General features: G+C 35.9%; 1 protein-coding gene across 1 annotated transcript in view; it reads right to left on the bottom strand.

Moving 5' to 3' along the window:
* Positions 1–24306, bottom strand: part of AEBP2 (AE binding protein 2) — a 58785-nt gene that overhangs the window by 5857 nt on the left and 28622 nt on the right. The window contains exons 4-6 of the mRNA XM_059935404.1: positions 9854–10040; positions 7097–7221; positions 1855–1922 (exon numbers count right to left, since the gene is read on the bottom strand). Of these exons, the coding sequence (XP_059791387.1) occupies positions 1855–1922; positions 7097–7221; positions 9854–10040 (380 nt within the window). The remainder of the gene's footprint in view (positions 1–1854; positions 1923–7096; positions 7222–9853; positions 10041–24306) is intronic.

Below are 24306 nucleotides of genomic sequence, written 5' to 3'. Positions count from 1 at the left end.
TTTTTGATGGCAAAGCCACATCAAACTTAGAAACAAATATTAGAACACACTGTCTTTTAGTTTGCTAAGTGGAACTATATCTGAGCTTAACTTGATGAAAATCTGATACCTAGTTTCTTTCTGAAGAAATAAGAAATAAAATCCCCACCAGATTAATTTCCACTTTAAAAAAAAGCACATATAACCAAAATCCTGAATTTAAAAAAATTTAATCCTATAGAAAAATTCAAATAAAATGATTCTGATATTTGGATTGATTGATTTCCAAAATACTAAGAATACAGATATTTGAATATGATATTTTTTAAAGGAACTGTTTATAAACTTAATATAAAAAGGGCTCTTACAAATCAGTATGAAACAAGTGAACACTCATTAGGTAAAAAGGAACAAGAGAGACAAAGGTCACAAACCATTAATTCACCAAAGATACAGTTTTTAAATTATCTTGCTCATAATCGAAGAAATGAAAAATGTAAGAATGCCAATAGCCAGTGTTGATAATAAGCCAGGGAAATAAGCTCTCTAATGCAGTAGATGAGATCAGAAATTGGTACAAACTTTCGGGAAGGCGATGCCTATCAAAACCCATAACATTTTGCATACTTTGTAAATAAAGTCACTTTAATGTCTCTTTTTTTAACAGTAGAGAAAAATGGGTAACTTTAATGTTCAGTAAAAAAGAGTTCATTAAATAAATTTTACGCGCTATTTCAAAATATTTTAGACTAGCATTTCCCTAAGACCTGTAAGGGGCGGGGGTAAAAGGAAGTGGAAAACATGTTCTACCCTAATAGAAGTTTGACAATCACAGGATTTTTAAAAAGCTAAAGATGGGACTTCCCTGGTGGCGCAGTGGATAGGACTCCACGCTCCCAGTGCAGGGGGTCCGGGTTTGATCCCTGGTCGGGGAACTGGAGCCCACATGCATGCTGCTACTAAAAGTTCACATGCCACAACTAAGGAGCCCGCCTACTGCAGCTAAGACCTGGTGCAGCCAAATAAATAAATAAATAAATATTTAAAAAAAAAAAAAAAAAAAAAAGCTGAAGAGATTTCTTTACTTCAATATGCTAACATGCATTGTAATCTTCCAAATCTATTTTTAAAGCTCTTAATTCATATCAGATTCATTAACATCTCTTTAGATTGGAGTCTGGGAAACAATATTACAGAAAAATATTTAATAACAAGTGTTAACCACATATTATTAATTTTTAATGAGATTCCACTCATTTGAATTTATTCTATTCTTGATGCTGATAAGATTTCTCTGATACATCTTCATTACCTTTTGCAACGACAAAAAAAATTATTTTTGAGAATAAAAGGAAAATGGAGCATGCAATTAAATTAAGGAGCATTTGGGCCAGAATTGCTCTAATAAAAGGGTACTAAAACTCAAAAGAAAAATTTAACACTCCTGGAAAACTGACCAATTGTTTTTTTCTATAAAATATCATTAATTGTGTGCTGGAAAATGTTTAGAAATTTTTAAAATAAATGATTCAAACAAAGGCACAACTAAGGTTGCTTGCACCCTATCCTACTTGAGGGTCATTAAAAATTCTAAAAATAATCACATCCTAAAAATGATTAAAAATTGCTTTAACAGCTTACATTAAAAACAATTTTAAAAGCTAGTTTTAAAGCTTATACCTTGAGCCAGTTACTCGTAAGAGCTTTTACAGATTATCTTTTTAATGCTGATGACCTCAAAGTGTTTTGTGGCTTCATTTCTGTTAAGTCTTTTATTTTGAACCCAATAGCTTAAGTAATTTTTGAGTATAAGATTTTAATAAAAATAAGACTGATCAGTTTATTAGTTATATATATAGTATTCCAAATACTTACATGTCTTCAGGCATCCAATGAAGCAAAAGTTTTATCTTTCCAGAATCCTCTTTTCTCTTAGCTATTACCTAGTAATGATATAAAAGAAATCATAAAACTATTTATAAAAGATCATTTTAATATGTTCAAAAAACACTTTTGGTCCTAATCAAGAACTTAAGTTTTCATGTCCTGGACCAGATATTACCACCACAACATCTTGTTCTGCCCTGGTTTGTAGCAATTTCCCACCTTTGATCATATATTTTCACAAAAGAAAAAGAAAAAAGGAACTGAAGTAGCTTTGTACAGCCAAATATTATCCAGCCAAAATATTATAGCCAAACCATATTATCTTTGAAAATGCTATTTATTTTACTATCTACAAAGTCTTTAGCTGAGCCAGACTGCCAACCAAGAATCCATACTGGCTGCAATACTTTTAAAGAGCAAATGAACAGTAAAGAAAAAATAATGCTAGAAAGGGAGAGGTCTCCTTTTTAGGATTAAGGTATTTGTCGTTTGCTCGGGAGTTTTCTGTTTGTTGGTTGATTTCCGTTAATTTAAATGAAACATTAACCAATCAGTGTTCAGTTCAGTTAGGAATCTACCTAAGTTAAAGTGTGGATCAACCACAACATAAAGACCTATATAAGTGTAGTAAAAACAATATGCTTGTCACTCATAACCAGATTCAGAAAACTAAGGTAATGATTTTTAAAAATCGATCAAAATGGTATTTTATTAACTCTTAGAACTGCCAATATTAACCAAATTAGCTCTTTAGTGTTTTAATAATCTAAATCTCAATATTTTTACCAAGTTTAAGTTCCAAACAGCCTCACAAAATAATGTTATGTGTCATCCTCAAAACATATTAGAAGTAAAAACAGCAGTTCATACAAATATAAAACAGTTTCTAGCCCCATTATTTAAAAACCTATAGTTAAGTACCCTAATTCTAGACTCGGTAATGGAATCAATTAAAAAGCTCAAAGACAGATCTGCAGATGCTAAAACAAAATATCTCTACAAAGAAGTAAGATATAAAAATAATGCAATGCAACCAAGTACAGCAAGCCAACTGACTGGTAACTAGGATTCTGCTGACCTCTTCTGGAGACGGCTCAAAAGAAAATGTTTCAATTAAAGAAGACAAATTAGGCGAACTGCACAGCATAGTACCCCACATAAATATTTTTATGCAAATCTTTTCACTATAAATATGGTTATTTCCTATAAAAGTTAATTTGGTAACTAGGAAACTTACATTTGCAGTTAGTACTGAACATCTCTGACTACTGTTTAACACAAACTGCCTCCAGCAACCTTTCCAGTCCTACTCATGGAACCTTAGAGAACTTCCTCACCTAGCTCCAAGGAAGACCTTTTCCCATTAGGGATGTTTCTTCCTTCCACTTCCCCCAGGAAAAAGCATTCTTCAGATTATACTACACCTTTGTGACTTTTTCTCAGTCAAGGTACCTCTGCCACCCCAGTGTCGCTTGGGGGTGTGAATCACTCTTATTCCTAGGTTTTTAAAATTTATGATAAACATAGGTAATCAATCATGTTCTTAAATCCTCTCAGATGTTTTCTACGGCTCGAAAACTTATTTTCATCTTCAGACTATTTTCACTCTGAGTAAATTTTAAGTTTTCTTCCAGACTCCTAATACCACATTTCTAGTTCCTTCATTTTTTTGATCATCTTTACTCCTCCCATGGTGAGCCTAAGATTTCATCCAAAGAGCTGCTCTAATGAAAGCATGAAGCTGATGCTTCATTTTTTAAAACACAACCTTATTTATCATCATCACCTCTACTCCCTAACATGTAGAGATACTTGTTCATTACTAGACCATTATTTCATCAGATTTATTGTTCTTTAAATCATTAAATGTTGATAGGCCCCAAACCTCAGTCCTTTGATTTCTTCTCTTTTCTATTTAATACTTCCTAGGTGATCTTATCCAGTCTGATACCTTTAAATAACACTAATACGCTAGAAAGTTCTATCCTTATCTGTAGCCACACCTCTCCTCTAAGCTCAAACTCTTACACCCTTCTGCCTACACGACAGAAGCACTGGATGTTCTATAGAACGTGCTGAATTACGGCTCTTGATACTCCCCTCTCCCCGAACCTGCTCACCTCACAGCCTCTATTATACGGCAGCTCCATCCTTTTGGCTAGCTGCCCAGGCCAAAGACACTGGAGTCATCCTTTCTTCTCGTTATCACACCTGACATCTGATCCATCCATAATTCTTGTCAATACCACTTTCAAAAGATATCCAGAATCTAACCCTTCTTAGTATCTCCACTGCAACCATTCTGGTCTTTTCTCACCTGAGATACTGAAAAGACTGATCCCTTCTCTCCCCAACCCTGACCTACAATCTGTTCTCAATACAGAAACCAGAGTGAGCACATTAAAACCTACATGAGAGGAAAGAGATCAGTGAGTTCTCTTAAGGCAGAGGGCAGAGGCCGAGATGAAAAAGCTACACCGGGAATGTTCTGCGTGACAGGACTGTTCTACAGCTCAACTGTGGTGGTGTGCTGGTTTCACAGGTTAAGTACAACCGTCAAAACTCACAGAATTGCATATGTATTTTTTTGGCCGTGCTGCGTGGCTTGCAGGATCTTAGTTCCCTGACCAGGGACAGAACCCAGGCCCGGCAGTGAGAGCCACTGGACCGCCAGGGAATTACCTTGTATACTTTAAATGGGTGAGTCTGTATTTATTATATCTCAATAAAAATTTTATTTAAAAGAAATCACAACAGAGTATGGCTACTCAAACTCCTCCAATGGTTTCCCAACACACGCAGAACAAAAGCCAATGTCTCAGCCCAACAAGACTCTCCCCATTGCCTCTCCGACTGCTCCTACTCTCTCTGCCTCACTTGTTTCCTCCAGCCACACTGGCCTCCTCACGGCTTTTCAGACATACTTGCATGTCCCCACTTGAGGATCTTATGCTTGATTTTCCCTCTGGCTATGATGCTCATCCCCCTAATAACTGAATGGCTCACACCCTCACTTCCTTTTAAGTTTTTAATTTTACTAGTTTATCTTGTGTATCATGTCTCTTCCACTAGAGTGTAGGCATGGTTTCTTGTTTTGTTTTAGTCTGTTTTGTTCACTGCTGTATCATTAGTACCTGGCACATGTAGGTGCTCAATATTTAAGTAAATGAACAAATTATCCCTAATGCCACACTCAGGGTCTGGTGACCGACCACATCTTACTAAAAAAGAACAATAATAATAGAAATCAAACTTACGGTTATCAAAGGGGAGAGGGAGGGAAGGGGGAACAAATTAGAAGTATGGGATTAACAGATACAAAATACTATATGTAAAACAGATAAGAAACTAGGATTTACTGTATAGCACAGGGAATTATATTCAATATCTTGTCATATCCTATAATGGAATATAATCTGAAAAAATATACGTGTGTGTGTGTATGTATGTATATATATATGGCTGAATCACTGCTGTACACATGATACTAACACAATATTGTAAATCAACTATACTTCAATTAAAAAAAAACTCATGGGGGCTTCCCTGGTGGCGCAGTGGTTGAGAATCTGCCTGCCAATGCAGGGGACACGGGTTCGAGCCCTGGTCCAGGAGGATCCCACATGCCGCGGAGCAGCTGGGCCCGTGAGCCATGACTACTGAGCCTGCGCATCTGGAGCTTGTGCTCCGCAACAAGAGAGGCCGCGACAGTGAGAGGCCTGCGCACTGTGATGAAGAGTGGCCCCCGCTTGCCGCAACTAGAGAAAGCCCTCGCACAGAAACAAAGACCCAACACAGCCATAAATAAATAATAAAAATAAATAAATTAATTAAAAATTTTAAAAAACTCATGGATTAAAAAATTAACTTATTTTGTATCTGACATGTTTTTATTCAGTAAGATAATTAAAAGTCTACTTTATCAGATCATCATGAAATACTTTTTGATTACAGTCAATCCTCCGCTTATTTCAACTTATAAAATGATTAATATTTTCTATCTCCTATTAACAATACATAAACGTAAACCTGGATAATAAATATTAGATTTCAACTTAAAAAAAAAAAAAAAGAACAATTATAGACCTACCAAATCATAAACGTATGTTATAAAATTCCAAAGGACTTCAACCATCACTGTCGAGCAAGCTCCTGATCTCGCTGAATCCCAACAAAATTCCCAGCACATTTTTACTTTGTCTTCATTCTTATTTAGATAACTATATTTCCAACATTCTTTAAAAGAGCATAAGTATGGTACAACTTTCCTTAAACCCTAACTCACACCATTTTGTGCTCCAATCTCAGAAAAGATTCCCTTTCCTTTGTGTCTGATCTTCTACCTTCTTGCCTTTAATTTTGGAAATCAAAATCAAAATTGGGCATTTTGAATTGGAAGTATACATAAAAGAAAAAATGGAAATATAAGAAAACCTCATTATTAGAGGAGATGGGAAGAATAAGAGATTCAAACCAGTAGAGATATCAATACTGATCTTTTATATTTAAATTCTCATGCATTTTGATTAGAATATATAAAATAAAACCTAAATTTAGTATATTTTCTATTTCAACAGGCAAAATTAAATAATCTCTCTTTCCAGGGATTCAAATCACCAAAAGTCTGGTCTAAAGTTTATTTCTACTAACTGACCTACACCAAACTATAGCAATATAAAGATGACTGGATAATAAAAATGGCAGGGGGCATGAGAAGAAAGAACAGCTCTCTATTAACTCCTAGTTAACCAAAAAAATAAATTCATTATTGCCTTTTCAAATTCAATACTTTTCTTTTTCCAAGTAGGACAACATAGTTATTCAACAAATATACTGAGTTCCTACTATGTGTCAGGCACAATTCTAGACACTTGGAATACATTCACAGAACAAAACAGGTTAAAATTCCCTCCTTCATGAACCTTTCATTTGATGGAAAGCTTTAACACAAACTTTAGATGTGCATTTTATGGGTGATGGAGGAGCATGCAGCACATAGGGATGTGAGTTAAAGGAAGTCTAATGCTCTCACTTTACCTGCAAGGAAACCAGAGGTCAGAAAAGACACCTAGTTTACTTAAGGTCAGAGACTGATCTTCAAGTGCCTAGTAGCTCAAATGCCACCCCAATATTCTTAAATAGTTCAAATTAAAGGCTACAAAATTCAACGTAATGATTAAAATGTCAAATTGTGGGAAATATTTGAAAAAAAAAAAAATCAAATACTTACAGTACTATGAAAAACAACACTGTGTCCCTTCCCTAAACTTTCTATATGAGCTGAGAGGTTAAAGCATATGGCTCGATGTCTTATCGCATCCAGTGTTTGTGCATCGAAGAAATCATGTGGTCGTGCTAAAAGTCAATATAAAAGAGGTAAAGAATATTTAGAAAAATATAACAGTCTCCAAGCAGCCATATTAGTAGTCCACTTTCCACAAAAATATGTAATAAGTAAAAAAGACTGAAACAACGAATAACTATCTATCTAGTGTTTAAATGCAAGATTTTCTTTGCTTTCAAAACACAGAACCTAGCTAACAAGGTAAGGATGTACAAAAGCAGAACTCCAACCAATGAGTAAGTGTGGGTTAATTCTGCCCCTTGGTGTGTGAGGTTCTAGCCTCCGACCTCATGATTGCATATTTCAGCTACTATCTTTTTCATATAATTTTATATTTTACTCCAGCATCTCTCCTGAGCACCAGTCCTACATTTTCAACAATCTGATAAATGTCTCCATCTGTGCACTACACACAGATCTCATTCACCTCAGCCAAACATATGAAATACATTTCATGAATATTTTAATATGTAATCAAAATATTTTCCAGATTTGACACAGTGGTCACATTATTTTGGAACTTTTGACAAGCATTTTCTTGATTAAGAATAACTCTTCTAACAATAATCTAAGAAAATTATAAATGCTGTTTTGTTTTTGTTTTTGTTTTTAATTTTTTGGCCCTGCTGCCTGGCATGCGGGATCTTAGTACCCCGACCAGGGAGTGAACCTGTGCCCCCTACAGTGGAAGCACAGAGTCTTAACCACTGGACCGCCAAGGAAGTCCCATAAATATATTTTTAATGCCAATGAGTCCACCAAAATTCTTTCTAACTCTCAATGCCACCAGTTATTAGCAACGTGACTTTGCACAAACTGCTTGATCTACCTTAGACTGCTTCCTTATTTGAGAAATGGAAATATAACAGCTATAGATTATGAATAAGTAAAATAAATGTACATGAAAAATGCCTTCAGTCATAACGCAGTTTAGATGAGTACGCTTACACCATTTATTAAAAAATAAATTCACAAACTTAGAGTAAGCAATCTTTTAGTATGATCACAACAAAGTTAAACATTGAAGATTTGATAAAAACATTTTTTAAATTTCTATTTTTATCCCACTAATATTATTATAAATGTGTTGTTTTTATTCCTAATAAAAACACTGTTCAAAGTAAGGAAACGAATTTATTATTTTACAGTTGTGAAGCTTTCTAATATATGTAAAATATCTCAAGATCATCTGTAATTAAAAAGTACATTTTACTGACAATAAAAGAAATGGCTTGATTTCTTGGTACAGCATATTCTGAATTACATGTATGCTGATTTACCACACTATTCTGACTTACCACTATGTGGAGTGAAATTATCTCTACTATTCATGGAGTTCACTGTACATCTACACAAATCTAACAGCTGGCATACTCAATAAAACAACGTGAATAGCTCTTTTCTCATTGGATTTTTTGCTCAAAAGGAAATAAACAAAACACCAGCTAGTGATAAACTAACAGAACCCACAAGACTAAGAATGCAATGACAATGGGAAATCAGTTAAAAAAAAATAAAAAATTTAAAAAAGAGAGATTTATGGGAGAGAAAAAAGTCATGATTTTACCTAAAGCTGAGAAACAAATCCCCTTCCTATTTGATCTGCTGCTACTTGGGGGGAAAATGTATACTTTCTCCATGCTCTCCAAATATGCTTTTTCCTGAGAAGGATAAGCACTTAGAGAAAATAAAAATAACTCACCCCTCTAAATCATTCAAATACATCACTCCTCACTCAAGATTCAAACACAGAAGTCATCACTTGAATTAAATTCAGAATAATAAAAGCTCCCAAATTTCAGATTCTACGCATTCAGACCTTAACCATGTTATGTCCACTATTAAAGTGTCAAGAACACTAAACTAAAGTAACAGTCTCCAAAGCAGCTGTGTGTCATGATCCATTAGAGTGGGGAAGAAAATAATACCACTTCTGGATTTTTTTCATCTCTGTTTTTCAGTATTCCTTCTTGGTAATTATAACGCACACTAGCAGTGTTACCTATATATACTGTATAAATACACAAGTTAAGATTGGGTGCCCAACCATTTTTTTAATGAGCTGTATAATGAAATACCTTTGAAGACGACAAAAATAGAGACTCTTCGCCTGTGGTTCGAAAGTATACAATCATCTAATTATGTTCTATCCTAAATATCAAGGATACATCTCATAATTTGATGAGTAAGCACATAACCATTGTACATGTGTGTCACAGCAAGACTGTTAAGTAGAGACAGACTACACGTAGCTTCACTATTCACACATACCACTTTGGAGCAGACAGGTTACTTAACTTTTACTTGATTTTTATCTTTAACATGTTCAAATTTTCTAAAATATTGTTAGAAATACCAACACTGTCATAATTTGTCTTAATTTAGAAGAGAATCAAAGTAGCCCTCAAAATCTAATTACAGAGCTTGTATTCTAAGGCCACATATACTTACATTCCCTTAGCTACTAGAGGTAAAACATACATCACTGAATTCTCACAGTGAAAGACCAAGATCCTATCTGTTCATTACTGTTAACAAAAATAGATAAGCCAAGTTGAAGAATGGTAAAAACTGAATTTGCATGAAAGCCCAAGACAAAAACAAAACCATCTAATACACACTGATTTTCAGTGAAACACTTACGTAATGAGCGTCGTCTTTTGTTCTTTAATTTCCTCCTTTTGTTCATTCCAGCTTTAGAAGGAGATTCTTCTTTGGCCTTTGGCTGGCTAGAAACTTTTGAGGAGTTCTGCTGACTGAAGTGTGTGGGTACATGGCGAGCTAGCCCTCCCTGAGAAGCGAAGCTGGCATTGCAGCCACCAACAACACACTAAATAAAAATTAAAAAAATGTCAGGGATGCTGTATAGGACACAAGCAAAATGTGAATGAGTGAATATTTCATATTTTCAGAAGTAAATCAGTAACACTGCAGAACTAATTCCAGAAAGGATCTATGAGGGACTAGTACAACCCCCCTTTCACTTTATAGGTTGCACAAAATAATACAGATTAAGCAGTGACAGAGCCTGGAAAATTTCATGACTCCTTAGTTTACTGCTCTTCCCACCATGTGCAAGACAAAAATAGTGGAATCTTCTTCCCAGAAAAATCTGGAGTTTAATCACTTTTCTAAGAGGAACAGTAAGTTGTTTTCACATCAAAGAATAAGATAATCGAACAATTACTGGGATTCCTGGATTTTCAAAGTTATTTTTATTTTAAGATATATGCTACTTCAGGGAGTTCCCCAGTGGCCTAGTGGTTAGGATTCCGGGCTTTCACTGTCGTGACCCGAGTTCAATCCCTGGTCAGGGAACTGAGATACCGCAAGCCGCGGAGCCACAAGAAGAAAAAATATATATATATATGCTACTTCAAAACCTTCATCAGGCTCCCAACTGCTCTACACTGTTGTAACAGACAAGAAAGAAATACTGACTTTTAAACTACTGGATCTAGTCAGTCAGAGAAGACATCTTGTATGCTCAGGGTTGGTCTTATGCAACCCTCTGTAAGTTCCATTAAATATTGCCTCCTCAGCCTTCTGTACTTGCAAGACTGAGAAAACAAGAGGTCAACTTAACTACCTGTCACCTGGCAGATCTGCTATTCCAACAATGAATGCAGAATGTTTGGATATCACTAAAATTACAATGCTCAAATTAGCTACAGTACAAGTGTGTGATTTCTAGTTAGATCTTAGAAAATAGTAATTGCAGGTCTTCTAACAAATGAATGTTACTAATTAAAACAAACATTTTCCAAAATGATCCCCAAATAGCAAAATCCACAGCTGGATTGCTGGTGGGTTTCTATTAGTAATTTATTAAAGTTGCTTAGTTTCTGACTTGACAACAAAACTCCAAGTATGCAAATTTGCCACATATGCCACTATATGTATCCATCACATTATTCCCAGGTGGTTCAACTTAATTACATTTTTCTAGATAATACCGCAAAAAAATCCACATGCTTCCAGGCTCTTTCTTTCAATCTAGGTACCTCTACCATTTTAAACTTCTAAAAACACACTACAACCCTCTCTTAGTAGAGATTATAACTTTATTCACAAAATCTCTCTAAATCTGCCCACGTGAAAGGGAGCTCATCCTCTTTTGAGGACATCCTCACACTTTCAGAGCATAATTAGATAATTTATCCCAACTCATCTTTTCCATGCATTTTGAAGGCAGGAACATACTTTTATGAATATATATATATATATATTACCAGAAGCATCTTGCAAATCACAGGTGTTTCTAAATATACTGGCTTATAGATTCTGATAAAAATCAATGCTAGCTAAGACATTTCACAGCAAAATCCTTATATAGTACCATTAATAATTATTCTATTTATTTCAATATACAAGAGACATGTTATGGGCTCTAACTGTACTCAGCATTGCTAACAAAAGGTTAAGAGGCAGAGGAATAACTCAAGATTTTAGTTCAAATACTTATCTTTTCTATATTCAGTACTATGTAAGATGCTAGAAGTATAAGGATGGTTAAGATACAGTTCCTGCCCTGAAAGTGCTTACATGTGATCAGCAAGACATACATACGAAGCAACAGCTTCAAAGGACCTAGAGTCAGGGGTAAGGCACAGAGTGTTACGGGAACCCTGAAAAGAAGCAATTAGCCATATTCAGTGCTTACCAATTCATTTAATTCTTACAATCCTATCAGTAGTGTGGTCCTCAGATAGCCTACATCAAGAACGTTCAGCTACAGATTCTGACCATGAGAAGTTTAGCATCTAACAGATGCTGAATTCTTAGAATTTAAAAACTTACTACACGTATTTTGAGTACCAGAAAAGAATAATGCTTTTTAAAGTTTCTGTCTTCTGTAGATCACCACATTGCCATAGAACACCACAGTCTACTACAGAAGCCACTAGCCAGATGCTGCTACTTAACATTTTAAATAAGGCTACTATAAGAAACTGAACTTTTATTTTTATTTAATTTTATTAATTTTTTTGAGGTGACTTTCACATAACATACCATTTTAAAGTATACAATTCAGTGGTATTCAGTGTATTCACAATGTATAAACAAATACAAGGTTATACAAGGATAGCTCCACATCCTTGCCCAGACTTGTTATTTTCCATTTATTTTATTAAAACCATCCTAGTAAGAAGTGTTATCTCATCGTGGTTTTTATTTGTATTTCCTTAATAACTGTTTTAATTTTTAATTTAAAACCTGATATTCAGTTTAACTACTGAAAAACTTTTAAATATGTTTGGAAAACTTGAGTGTGTGAATCTACTTCTCCAACTGCAAATTTTATGAAATCTAAATACAGATGAAGATGGGGGGGTGTTAAGAGTTTGGGATTAACATATACACACTACTATGTATAAAACAGATAAACAACAAAGCCTACTGTGTAGCAAGGGAACTATATTTAATATCTTGTAATCACCTATAATGGAAAATAATCTGAAAAAGAGTATATATACATTTTATATATATGTATGTATAACTGAATCACTTTGCTGTACACTTGTAGCTAACACAACACTGTAAATTAACAATACTTCGATTTTAAAAAAATAAATAAATAAAGATGAATTGTTTAGCACCTGAATTAAGAGTGCTGAAGTAGAATTGCCCTAATGGGTTAGTTTTACACTGTCCAATACATTTTAGTCATTAGACATACAGCTACTTAGCACTTAAATTGTCTAGTCCAAATTAAAAAGTGTCGTAGGTATAAAATACACACCAAATTTGGAAGATTTAGTACCAAAAAAGCAGAACATCTTATTAATTATACTGTATATTGATAAGGTGCTGAAATGATATAATTGGTTAAGTCAAAGATATTACTTAAATTATTTTTACTTGTTTCAATTATTTTTAACACAGCACTGGAAAATTTTAAACAACACATTTGGGTCACACATATTTCTATTCTACAGTACTGCCTTAGACTAAGCCATGCAGTACTTATTTTTCTTTTCAATTTTAGATGTCATCCCTGTATTTCCTAACACCTATCCTAAAAACACACTTTAGGGCTTCCCTGGTGGCGCAGTGGTTAAGAATCTGCCTGCCAATGCGGGGGACACAGGTTCGAGCCCTGGTCCGGGAAGATCCCACGTGCCGCAGAGCAGCTAAGCCCGTGCGCCACAACTACTGAGCCTGCGCTCTACAGCCCGAGAGCCACAACTAATGAAACCCGTGTGCCTAGAGCCCGTGCTCTGCAACAAGAGAAGCCACCGCAATGAGAAGCCCACACACCACAACGAAGAGTAGCCCCCGCTCACCACAACTAGAGGAAGCCCACGTGCAGCAACGAAGACCCAACGCAGCCAAAAATAAATAAATAAAATAAATAAATTTTTAAAAATAAATAAAAAATAAAAACATACTTTAAATAAGCATATTTTGTGTCCCATGTGTCAGATATTTCAAGGAATACAATATAAATAAAACAGTCTTTGCCCTTGGATTCCCAGTTTAGTACTGGTTATTCAAAAAAATTTGTTGAGAAACTCCACATTTCAAATTTTAGAACTGCTACGTGACTACAGTTAAAGCAGCAATGATAATAACAGTTCAGATCTAAGTCCTCAGGTTTAAATTGAAAGGGATTTTGTGATATGAATCCACCCAGGATTATCCTTAATTACAAGGGCCCAAATAGGCTAACAGATTCATTTTGTCCTGGGTTCCTTCAAAACTGCAATGAATAAGCCCTGGTAGTATCTAGAAGTGAGAGAGTAAATATCACAAGTTTATTTTAATCAGCAATGATTCAATCAATGCTCAGGACATAAAATCAATGAGAATTCTAATGGAAAATTGTTTTATCTTTGATTTTGATTATTCATCATTCAAGAATCAAAAACAAATCTAAAAAAGAAAATATAGAAAATACAATGAGAATTTAGAATGAGAGAAAAAGAGTACTTTTAATGAAAAGAAATACAACAGAAACACACACCTTTCACTAAAATACAAATTCTTTTACCCTAATAGAGAAAGTAATTTTAAGCATCATCTAATCAATATTCCACTCATTTAGTGTTTATCCCAGAGAACAAGTTGAGAGACAAATCTGCTGCCTCAAATGGTCTTAGTACCTTAGTGCCTTCACTCCTCTTAACACAAGCATTTCATGGTGCTGAGTGATTTTACTGTTCAAATATTCAATGTTTCACCCACACATACAACAATGACTACTGAACTCAAGCTACCACATATGGTGCTCTGATTTAAAAAAAAAAAAAAAAAGCCTGTTTGAACAATCAGGGAAAAAAATTGGCTGTTGGACATTGAGTGTTTTAAATGTTCTGTCTCTCAAATCCACTGAAACATTCAATATGCCAGCTACTCTTGTGGGCAAGTAGCTGTTATAAAATTTGAAACATGGAATGACAGTTTTTTCAAACAGATCTGTTCGAATGAAGCAACACTAAGACTGTCTTTGCTAGTACAAAGACTGTCTTATTCATACTCATATTCCCGTTAAGTAGTATGAAAATCTACAAGGGGCAACTGAAACATAGAGCAGAAAACACCAGTTTCACAGAAGATATGGTAGTATTTATTAGCAGGTAATCTAAAGGAAAACAAAAATTCCAGGTAGAAACGTTGGTTTCTTAGTTTTGACAAATGTACCACAGAATGTGAGATGGTAAGATCGGGGGAAAAAAATTGGGTAAACGTACATGGGTACCCTCTGTACCATCTTTGCAACTTTTCTGTAACTCTAAAATCCTTCCAAAACAAAAAGCTTTTAAGATTCTCAGGTAGAAAGCACAGCCTATACAAAACCACAATGAGGGCAAAATGTGACCCATTTGAGATCTACAAGTAATATAGTATGGCTGGAACACAATTTCCTATGAAGGTAAAGTAAGGGAATAAATGAGAGTAGAGAAGCAGGTAAATATCAGATATGATATTATGCATCATGCTAAGAAATAGATTTTAATTTAGAGAGGAGTTATCAAGGATTTCAAATAGTAATAACTAAGTGAACCTTAGAATAACTGGGAATAATAGAGTGAGAGGTAGTAATAATATTCAAAATACACTGAGAGGCAAGCAAATCGACAGGATTTGCTAATGCATGGGGGGGTGGGGCGGTATAGGAAAAGTTAAGAGAAGAATCGAGAATATTTCAGGGCTCTTAAAGTCAGGGTAACTGGATGGAAGATCTTACTATTTACTGAGTCTAAGATAGAACCATGTTTGAAATGGAAAACCAAGATTTTGTACATGTTAGGTTCAAAATGCCCTATTAGACATCCAAGCTGAATATTCTATTCTGGAATCCAAGAGGGAAAGTCAGGGCTAGAGGTAATCTGGGAGTAATCAGAATATACACAGTATTTAAAACCAAAGGACGAGATAAAATAAGAACCCCTAGGGTGAGAATTTTTGACAGCACTCTCCAACATTTAGAAGTCAGGCAGAACAGAGGTCAGCAAAGCAGACTGGCAAGGAGCAGCCACTGAGTTTGGGTGGGGGTGAACAACAGGCAAGTGGGATATCAAGGAGGCCCAGAGAAGAAAGAGTAAAAACAAGATCCCATATGCAACATGCACATAGTAAACACAGCATACATCTTTTGTATGTGCCTTTTTTCCTCCTTTCAATGAGCACTGAATTGGTAACCTCATTTACCAGAGAAATATTGCTTAGTTATCAGCTTTTATAACTAACAAAGTTCACCTAGTGTTATAATAAGCGGTATTTCTCTTACAAGGGCCCCCTATAAGAGAAATACTTGTAAACAGAAGTTCTTAAGCCTGGGTACACATCCAAATCACCAGAAAGATTTCTTTGAATACAGCAATGACTGGCAGCACATCCCAGAGATTCTAATTTAATTGGTCATGGGTGCAACTCAGGCACCAGAATTTGAATATCGAGTGGCACAGCTCATATAGTAAAGAAAGAACTACCTCTTGATTCTTACCAGATTTCCAAATAATGAGATCCTTACCATTCTCCAATGGTGACCAATCGGTTTTTCATTTCGGGGGGGGGGGGGGGGGGGGGAGAGGAATCACCTTTTGTTTTTCAGTATCATCATATTCACTGCAGCTATTTTCCTTATTTTACTCAAACTGTACCATCTCTGGTCAGTGGGAGTCTCCTAAAAACTGTCTGCCAAGGCTAGGGAACATGAGAGCTTCAAATACACAGACACACAGAGAGACATACGAAAAGGTAAAGGAGAATTAAAGCTAGAACAGGGTGCTTAAAGCTTTGTATTATTACAGAGAATGTCTGTTGAAAAGCAAAAGATTCTCACCAAAAAAAATATATATATACATATATATAATTTAAAAAATATATATAATAAATATATATATAATTTTAAAATGTATTTTATACATATATCTGTGAGGTGATGGATGTATTAATTAACTAGATGGAGGGAATACTTTCACAATTGACTAATGCATATCAAATCATCACGATGTACACTTTAAATATCTTACAATTTTGTCAATTATACCTCAACAAAGCTGGGGGGAAAAAGCAAAAGATTTTTTAAATTATCAGTATCGACTAACATTATAAAACAGGTTACAAAGGAACTGAAGAAGGAAATTATTTTGTCACCCATCGCAGTGAATGATGTATTATTAGCATCACTATGTACTGTAAAAATTACCAGAATTTGCCTGTATGCACAACTGTAAGCCACTCACAGTGATAAAGATATAATAGCTTAAGTCTGGTTTGATGAAATTTCTTTTTTCTTCATCAACAATTTAGGCTAGGTTCTTGATTCCAAAACACCTAAAAAGACTGGCTATTTCATGTATAAGACCTGAAAGAAAATCTGAGTTTTTCAAGCAATACTCTTAACACGATAAGAAGTCATTCAGACGTGTCACTATTATGAACGAAGCCAATCACGCTGAGCTGCTGGAGACTAGTTGCTGAGGAAAACTTACAATAAATTCATTAACCCATGACAACTGAGTGACTACAAGTACCGTGTTCAAAGTAAACAGAAATACTAGAGTAGGGGAGAAACACGTAGGAAGAAAAAAAAAAAACTATGGAGCCTATCTGAAAAGTACAACTATGTAATTTCTAACATACTATACAAATTTGTCCAGACAAGCCACTGCCACACTGGCAAAAAAGGAAATCAGAACAATCACCAAATATGCTGTGTATGACTAATTTTTATTTTCTTCAGTTAAGTAAAGCATTTCTGAGCATGGTGAGTTGAAGCCAATTAGCCATGATAATGCTTAATACCAAATGACTAAGAAGAATCAAAATCACATTTAAAAAAAAAAAAAAAAAGGACCAGAGAATAGTTGAAAGAATTCCAAAATCCTAGTCCTATAAACACATGTAATGTTTTCCAAACCTTTAATAATGAAAGGTTTCACTACATTTAACAAAATGGCAGCAGCAACTCCCCTTCACACAAACTCTAAATGCACATACAAAGCAAGAGTATATATACAAGACAAAGTGAATGCGGGGAGAAGCTGGGGCGGAAGGTGCTTATCTAGGAATAATCTTTGTACTTTAATTATAAAAGATAAACATTATTAAAAGAAAAAACTGTATTTACATTTTAGGAGTATGTTTGATTTTACAAAACTAAAATTTCATAACGAGCTGACATGATCAATTATTTTCATATGACATTAACTTCTTCTCAAGCACAAAACAAACAAGTTTAAGAAATATCAAATGTAACTTAAACCTAAATGACACATCCATGACTTTCATTTATTTCCCATGTCAACTCAATTAGGTCTTACAGACTTCCAGTTTCTACCCTTTGCCATTACCAACACTCCAATGGACTTTTACCATCTGAATCTTTAGACAGTTGCTCCAGAAGCCACATGAGCAAAAATTGATAATATAAAAATCTGTATTAGATGAGCATCAAAATGATAGTCATGTATTATAAGCCGAAGAATAACATAGGGCTTCCTTGGTGGCGCAGTGGTTAAGAATCCGCCTGTCAATGCAGGGGACACATGTTCAAGCCCTGGTCCGGGAAGATCCCACATGCTGCGAAGCAACTAAGCCCGTGCGCCACAACTAGTAAGCTTGCGCTCTAGAGCCTGCAAGCCACAACTACTGAGCCCTCGTGCCACAACTACTGAAGCCCATGTGCCTAGATCCCATGCTCTGCAACTAGAGAAGCCACCGCAATGAGAAGCCTGCGCACTGCAACGAAGAGTAGCCCCTGCTCGCCGCAACTAGAGAAAACCCGCGTGCAGCAACAAAGACCCAACACAGCCAAGAATTAAATAAATAAATTTATTTTAAAAAAAAGAATAACATAATACATGAGCCATTCTGTAGATAGATGATTGATTGACGGATAGAATAAAGAGCAGAAAGCGCTGAAAGTAGAATATCAACTTATAAATTTAGATGGGAAGAGAGAAAAAAACTCATTTTGTAACCCTCATAGTAATAAATGATTCAGGCAAGAAACATTAATGGATACTAAAACTAGTTCTAATGGGGAACAATATATTCATATAGTTCAAAGTATCTCTCCAAAAATTAATCATTAATTGTAAAGGGACAAATAATAAGTTTACGGTAGAGAACCTGGCAAATTCCACCTTAACCAAGTGATGCTAGGTAATTTCATCCATGATGGAACAAACTCTCATCAAGTGTCCCCTGAAGTGATACAGTGACAATTTTATTCTACGTTCACCAAAAACGTATAAACTGAATCTGATCACATCAAACAACCCCCAAATGGGGAACATACTACAAAATAAAATGTTTATACTTTTCAAAAATTTTAGTGCTATAAAAGATAAAGACAGGCTGAGGAAACTAAGTTTCAAGGAGTCATGAAAACTAAATGTAATGCATGATCCTCAACTGGATTCTAAACCAAGGGGGGAGAAAAAGGGCTATGAAGGACATTATTGGGACAATTAGTGAAATCTGAATAGCTGATGGCATCAATATTAAATTTCTGGAACTTGGTAACTGTACTAAGGTTATGTAAATGAACATCCTTGCTCTTAGGAAATAACACACACTGAAGTTATCTAGGGATACGGCTCCTCTTAAATGGTTCCCCCAAAAGAGTGTGTGTGCGTGTGTGCGTGCGCGTGTGTATGCAGGAAAAAAGGGAGGAAAGGAGAGAGATGGGGGGAGGGAGACAGATGGAGAGATGGATGATGTAGTGATGGGTGGAAAGATACAGAGAAAGCAAATGTGGCAAAATGTTAACTGGAGAATCTGGCTGAAGGGTATACAGGAGTTCTTTACACATACATGTGTGAGAGAAATATATGGGAGTTCTTGTATGTTTTCTGCAAGTTGAAATTTTTCAAAATTAAAAGTTTAAAAAATCTGTGTTTTAGAAAAAGCACCATAAAAAGTCAAGAAGAAGGTCAAAATGGGGAAAATATTTAATTCCTATCACAGGAGGGAAATTTTTTCCTACTTTATAAAAAAGAATAATGAGCTCAAAAAGGATTCCCATTCTAAAAATACAAAATAATTAATACAGGGGAAAAATGATGTGAATATATAGAAAAGTATTTATACTGTATTTACACTGTATGTGTCTGCACTTACATAAGTAGAAACATGTTACCATATACCGGCAGATTGGTAAAGATAAAATAGAACAACAAGCCTCAAGGTTGTTGAGAAACAGGCACTATATTATACACTGCTGGTTAGAATACAAATTGGTATGTTTTTCTGTAGGGGGAATAATACCTTTCAAAAGCAAGCCTAGACATATAGCCTTTGACTGAGCAAAATAGCTTCTAGGAATTTATACTAGCTCACAAAAGTAGTTTATAAAAATGTGTTAACTGATTATATTGTGGAAAATTGGACCAACAAAATCCATCAAGGAATGATTAAATAAAATATGGTAAACTATTACATAGAAAGATCACACAACCACTAAAAAGTTAATTTATTGACATGAAATGATGTCCAATACAAAACTAAACTGGTAGGCTAGGGAATTCCTGGTCCAGAAACTAAAAATACAGCAAGTCAAGCAACATGGCCCAAAAAGAAAAAAAAAAAAGGTACAATACACGTAGGTGCAAAATGATCCCGTTTATTTCTTTACTTTGTACATATATGTTAAGAAGTCAAATATAATAGATAGTTAGATTATAGTTACACTATCTTCTTATTTAAGCTTTTCAATGTCAAATTTTTTAATATGAAGCAAGCATAACTTTTTTTTTTTTAAATTTTATTTTATTTTTGGCTGCGTTGGGTCCCTGTTGTGGTGCGCGGGCTTCTCACTGTGGTGGCCTCTCCCGTCGCAGAGCACAGGCTCCAGGCGCCCGGGCCTCAGGAGCTGTGCCCCACGGGCTCCGGAGCACAGCCTCAGCAGCTGTGGCGCACGGGCCCAGCCGCTCCAAGGCATGTGGGATCCTCCCGGACCAGGGCTCGAACCCGCGTCCCCCACATCGGCAGGCGGACCTTCAACCACTGCGCCACCAGGGAAGCCCAAGCATAACTTTTATAACACACTTATTTCCATGTGACAGAGTGGAGGAAGAAGAGCGAGAGTCTACTAGGAACTAAGGAAAAGCTTTGCTGGCTGTGAACTTCCCAGGTCTGTCATAGCCAGGCAACACTAGGCACTATACTAGCCCTTCCTTTCCCTATCCTCCATCCCTTTTATTTATTCAGGCTTCATTCTAAAGAATTAACAACTTTAAATGTTTTCACTAAGGACAGTGCGCATTGGGGCTTCCCTGGTGGCGCAGTGGTTGAGAATCTGCCTGCCAGTGCGGGGGACACGGGTTCGAGCCCTGGTCTGGGAAGATCCCACATGCCGCGGAGCTACTAGGCCCGTGAGCCACAACTACTGAGCCTGCACGTCTGGAGCCTGTGCTCCTCAACAAGAGAGGCCACGATAGTGAGAGGCCTGCGCACCGCGATGAAGAGTGGCCCCCGCTTGCCGCAACTAGAGAAAGCCCTTGCACAGAAACGAAGACCCAACACAGCCAAAAATAAATTAATTAATTAAAATTCTTCAGCCTAAGAGCATTTATTAAAAAAAAAAAAAAAAAAAAAGGCAGTGCGCATTTTAAAAAATTTCTCATCAAGATGATTCTATCAATTATCCCCCACACAAACCATCCAACCACAAAGCAGCCACACCGATATTGTTTAATATATGAACACAACTGAACTCTCTGGCAAGTGCTTGAAGCCTATGGTAAAAATAAAAGACAAAAAATACAATGCAAACTCCTTATAATAATCGGATTCCAGACTAATAGATAATAAGAGATAAGAACAGTAATGCAAAGAAAACATTTTGCAACCAATTACTTTTATACTTAATTTCTAAAGAGTCCAAGCTCACTAGTCAGAAATTTTTTTTACATATTTTCAAATTGCCACCATAAAGTATCACTAAATATATGAAACTACATGTTATTCCCTAAATAGTCCACTCATTCTTTTATGCTTTCTTTTCTTTCTTTCAAAAGTACATATTTCTGTAATTACTGGTGATAGTTGCACAAACCTATGAATACACTAAAAACTACTTAATTATACACTTGGTAAGTTTCATGATATGTAAATTATATTATTGTATACACACACACACACACACTTCTGAAATGATCTCCCTATTACCATGAGACAAAACTCTTAGCTCTGTTAAGATCCTCCTCATCTTCATATACTGAGGGTTGGCAAAGATTTTTTAAATAGAATACAAGAAGCACTAACCATAAAATTGATAAATTAGATTTCATTAAAACTAAAAACTGTTCTTCAAAAGATCCCATTAGGAAAGGTGAAAGGATAACCAAAGACAGACTGCAATAAGGCATTTACAATATACATATCTGACAAAGGGCTTGTATCTAAAATATATACAAAATTTTATATAATTATAAAAGACAAATCATTCAATAAAATAACAGAAAAGGGCTTGAAATAGGCACTTCACCCAAAAGAGGAAATTCAAATAGCCAAAAGCTCATGAAAATGTGTGCAACATATCATTACTCACCAGGGAAATAAAAATTAAAGCCAGAATGGGATACCCCTAACACAGACACCAGAATGGCTAAAATTAACAAGATGGCAAATACCAAGATACACAGCAACTAAAACTCTCATTCACTGCTGGTGGTAATGTAAAGTGATAGGACCAATCTGAAAAAGAGTTTGCAGTTGCTAAAGCTAAATATGCCATATTCTATAACTCAGTAATTCCACTCCTAACTATACAACCAAGAGAAATGAAATGAGTACATGTGTGCCATCAGAAGACATGTAGAAGAGTGTGTTTAGGACAGCTTGATTAATCACAGCCAAAGGCTAGGAACCCATGGGCAGAAGAATGGACAAACTATGGTTTATTGGACACTGGAATACTACACAGCAGTTGTTTTTTTGTTTTGTTTTATTTATTTTTGGCTGTGTTGGGTCTTCGCTTCTGTGCGAGGGCTTTCTCTAGTTGTGGCAAGTGGGGGCCACTCTTCATTGCGGTGCGCGGGCCTCCCCCTATCGCGGCCTCTCCCGTTGCAGAGCACAGGCTCCAGACGCGCAGGCTCAGTAATTGTGGCTCACGGGCCCAGTTGCTCCACGGCATGCGGGATCTTCCCAGACCAGGGCTCGAACCCGCGTCCCCTGCATTGGCAGGCAGACTCTCAACCACTGCGCCACCAGGGAAGCCCTGTTGTTGTTTTTTAATGACTGATACCTACAACAAGGACAAACCTCACTGCTATTTTGTTGAGTGAAAAAAAGCCAGACACAAAAGTTCATACAACTAAGCCAGGATGATAGAAATCGTAACATGGCCTGGGGAAGGAGTAGAAGGATGGAGGGGGACAGACTGGGAAGGGACATTACATTAAGCAACTTGGTTTTACTGAAAATATTCTTCATCAGAATGGTAGTTACACAGGTGCATACAAACATACGAAAGTGCTGAAGTTTAAAGTACCGAACACTTAAGTGTACTTTAAACACTTTATTGTACATTATATCGTGTTACAACTAAAAACATTTTTCTCAAAGGGACTTGCCTCAAGCATCATCACCGCATCACCTCCTCTCTATAGTCAACTTCCACTCACCTCCTACTACTGTTTTCCAGCCCCATTCGTCACTAATTCATGTTTCCAGAGAACCTTTTGAAGGTCACTATAGTGACCTATATAGTGACATTTCACTACTTAAATCTACTTACATCTGTATAAACCTAAAGATGTAAGTTCCCTGAAGGGCAGAGGCCTGCCTTTCTTACTCACCATGCTTCCCAAATGCCTAGCACATTGCCATGTACTGCAGACATCAATAAATGTTTTTTTTGATTCAAATGATTCCTATGACTTATAGAACAATGCCTCACTAAATCACACTCCTTAACTTTTGTCTTTTAAAGACATTTTCTTTCCCCCTCTCCAATGGGAATCTTCTCTGGTTTCTAAAAAGAGATCTGGGGGGGCGGAAATCCATTTGTACAGGCTGTGAAATTAACCTGAACATTATAATCAACCAGCAACAGAATTGCTGCCTTAAAGAAAAATATATGGAAATACAATGAGAAAGGAAATGATTCTTTTACTTTAACAACAATCTCTCACATTTACTAGCTATATACTGTACAACTCTATGAGGTAACTATTATTACCAGTTACATGTTAGATGGGAAGTTCAAAGGTCACATAGTTCAGGGCCAGGATCTGTAGTATGACTACAGGGAAGACTAGGGGGTGAACATTACAGGACCCACATGCCAACAGAAAGGTCAATGAGACTATTTTAAAAAGAACAAAAAAAAAGAAATCCAAATGGTTAAACATATGAAAAGATGACCTACTTCATCAATAATAAAGGAAAAGCAAAACTACATCAGGGGAGGGAATTCCCTAACAGTCCAGTGGTTAGGGCCTGGCACTTCCACTGCAGGGGCCTGGGTTTTGATCCCTGATCAGGGAACTAAGATCCCGCAAGCTATGAGGCACGGCCAAAAAATAAAAATAAAAAACTACATCAGGATGCTATTTCTCATCTATTAGATGGGCAAAAACACAAAAGTTTGACAACACCCTCTCAGCAAAGCTGTGAAGAAGGCAGACGCTCTAACA

This window comes from Balaenoptera ricei, chromosome 10 (assembly GCF_028023285.1).
Source record: "Balaenoptera ricei isolate mBalRic1 chromosome 10, mBalRic1.hap2, whole genome shotgun sequence".
Classification (NCBI taxonomy): domain Eukaryota; kingdom Metazoa; phylum Chordata; class Mammalia; order Artiodactyla; family Balaenopteridae; genus Balaenoptera; species Balaenoptera ricei.
Note: the sequence above shows the minus strand (reverse complement) of the source record. Positions and strands in the feature narration are given on the sequence as shown.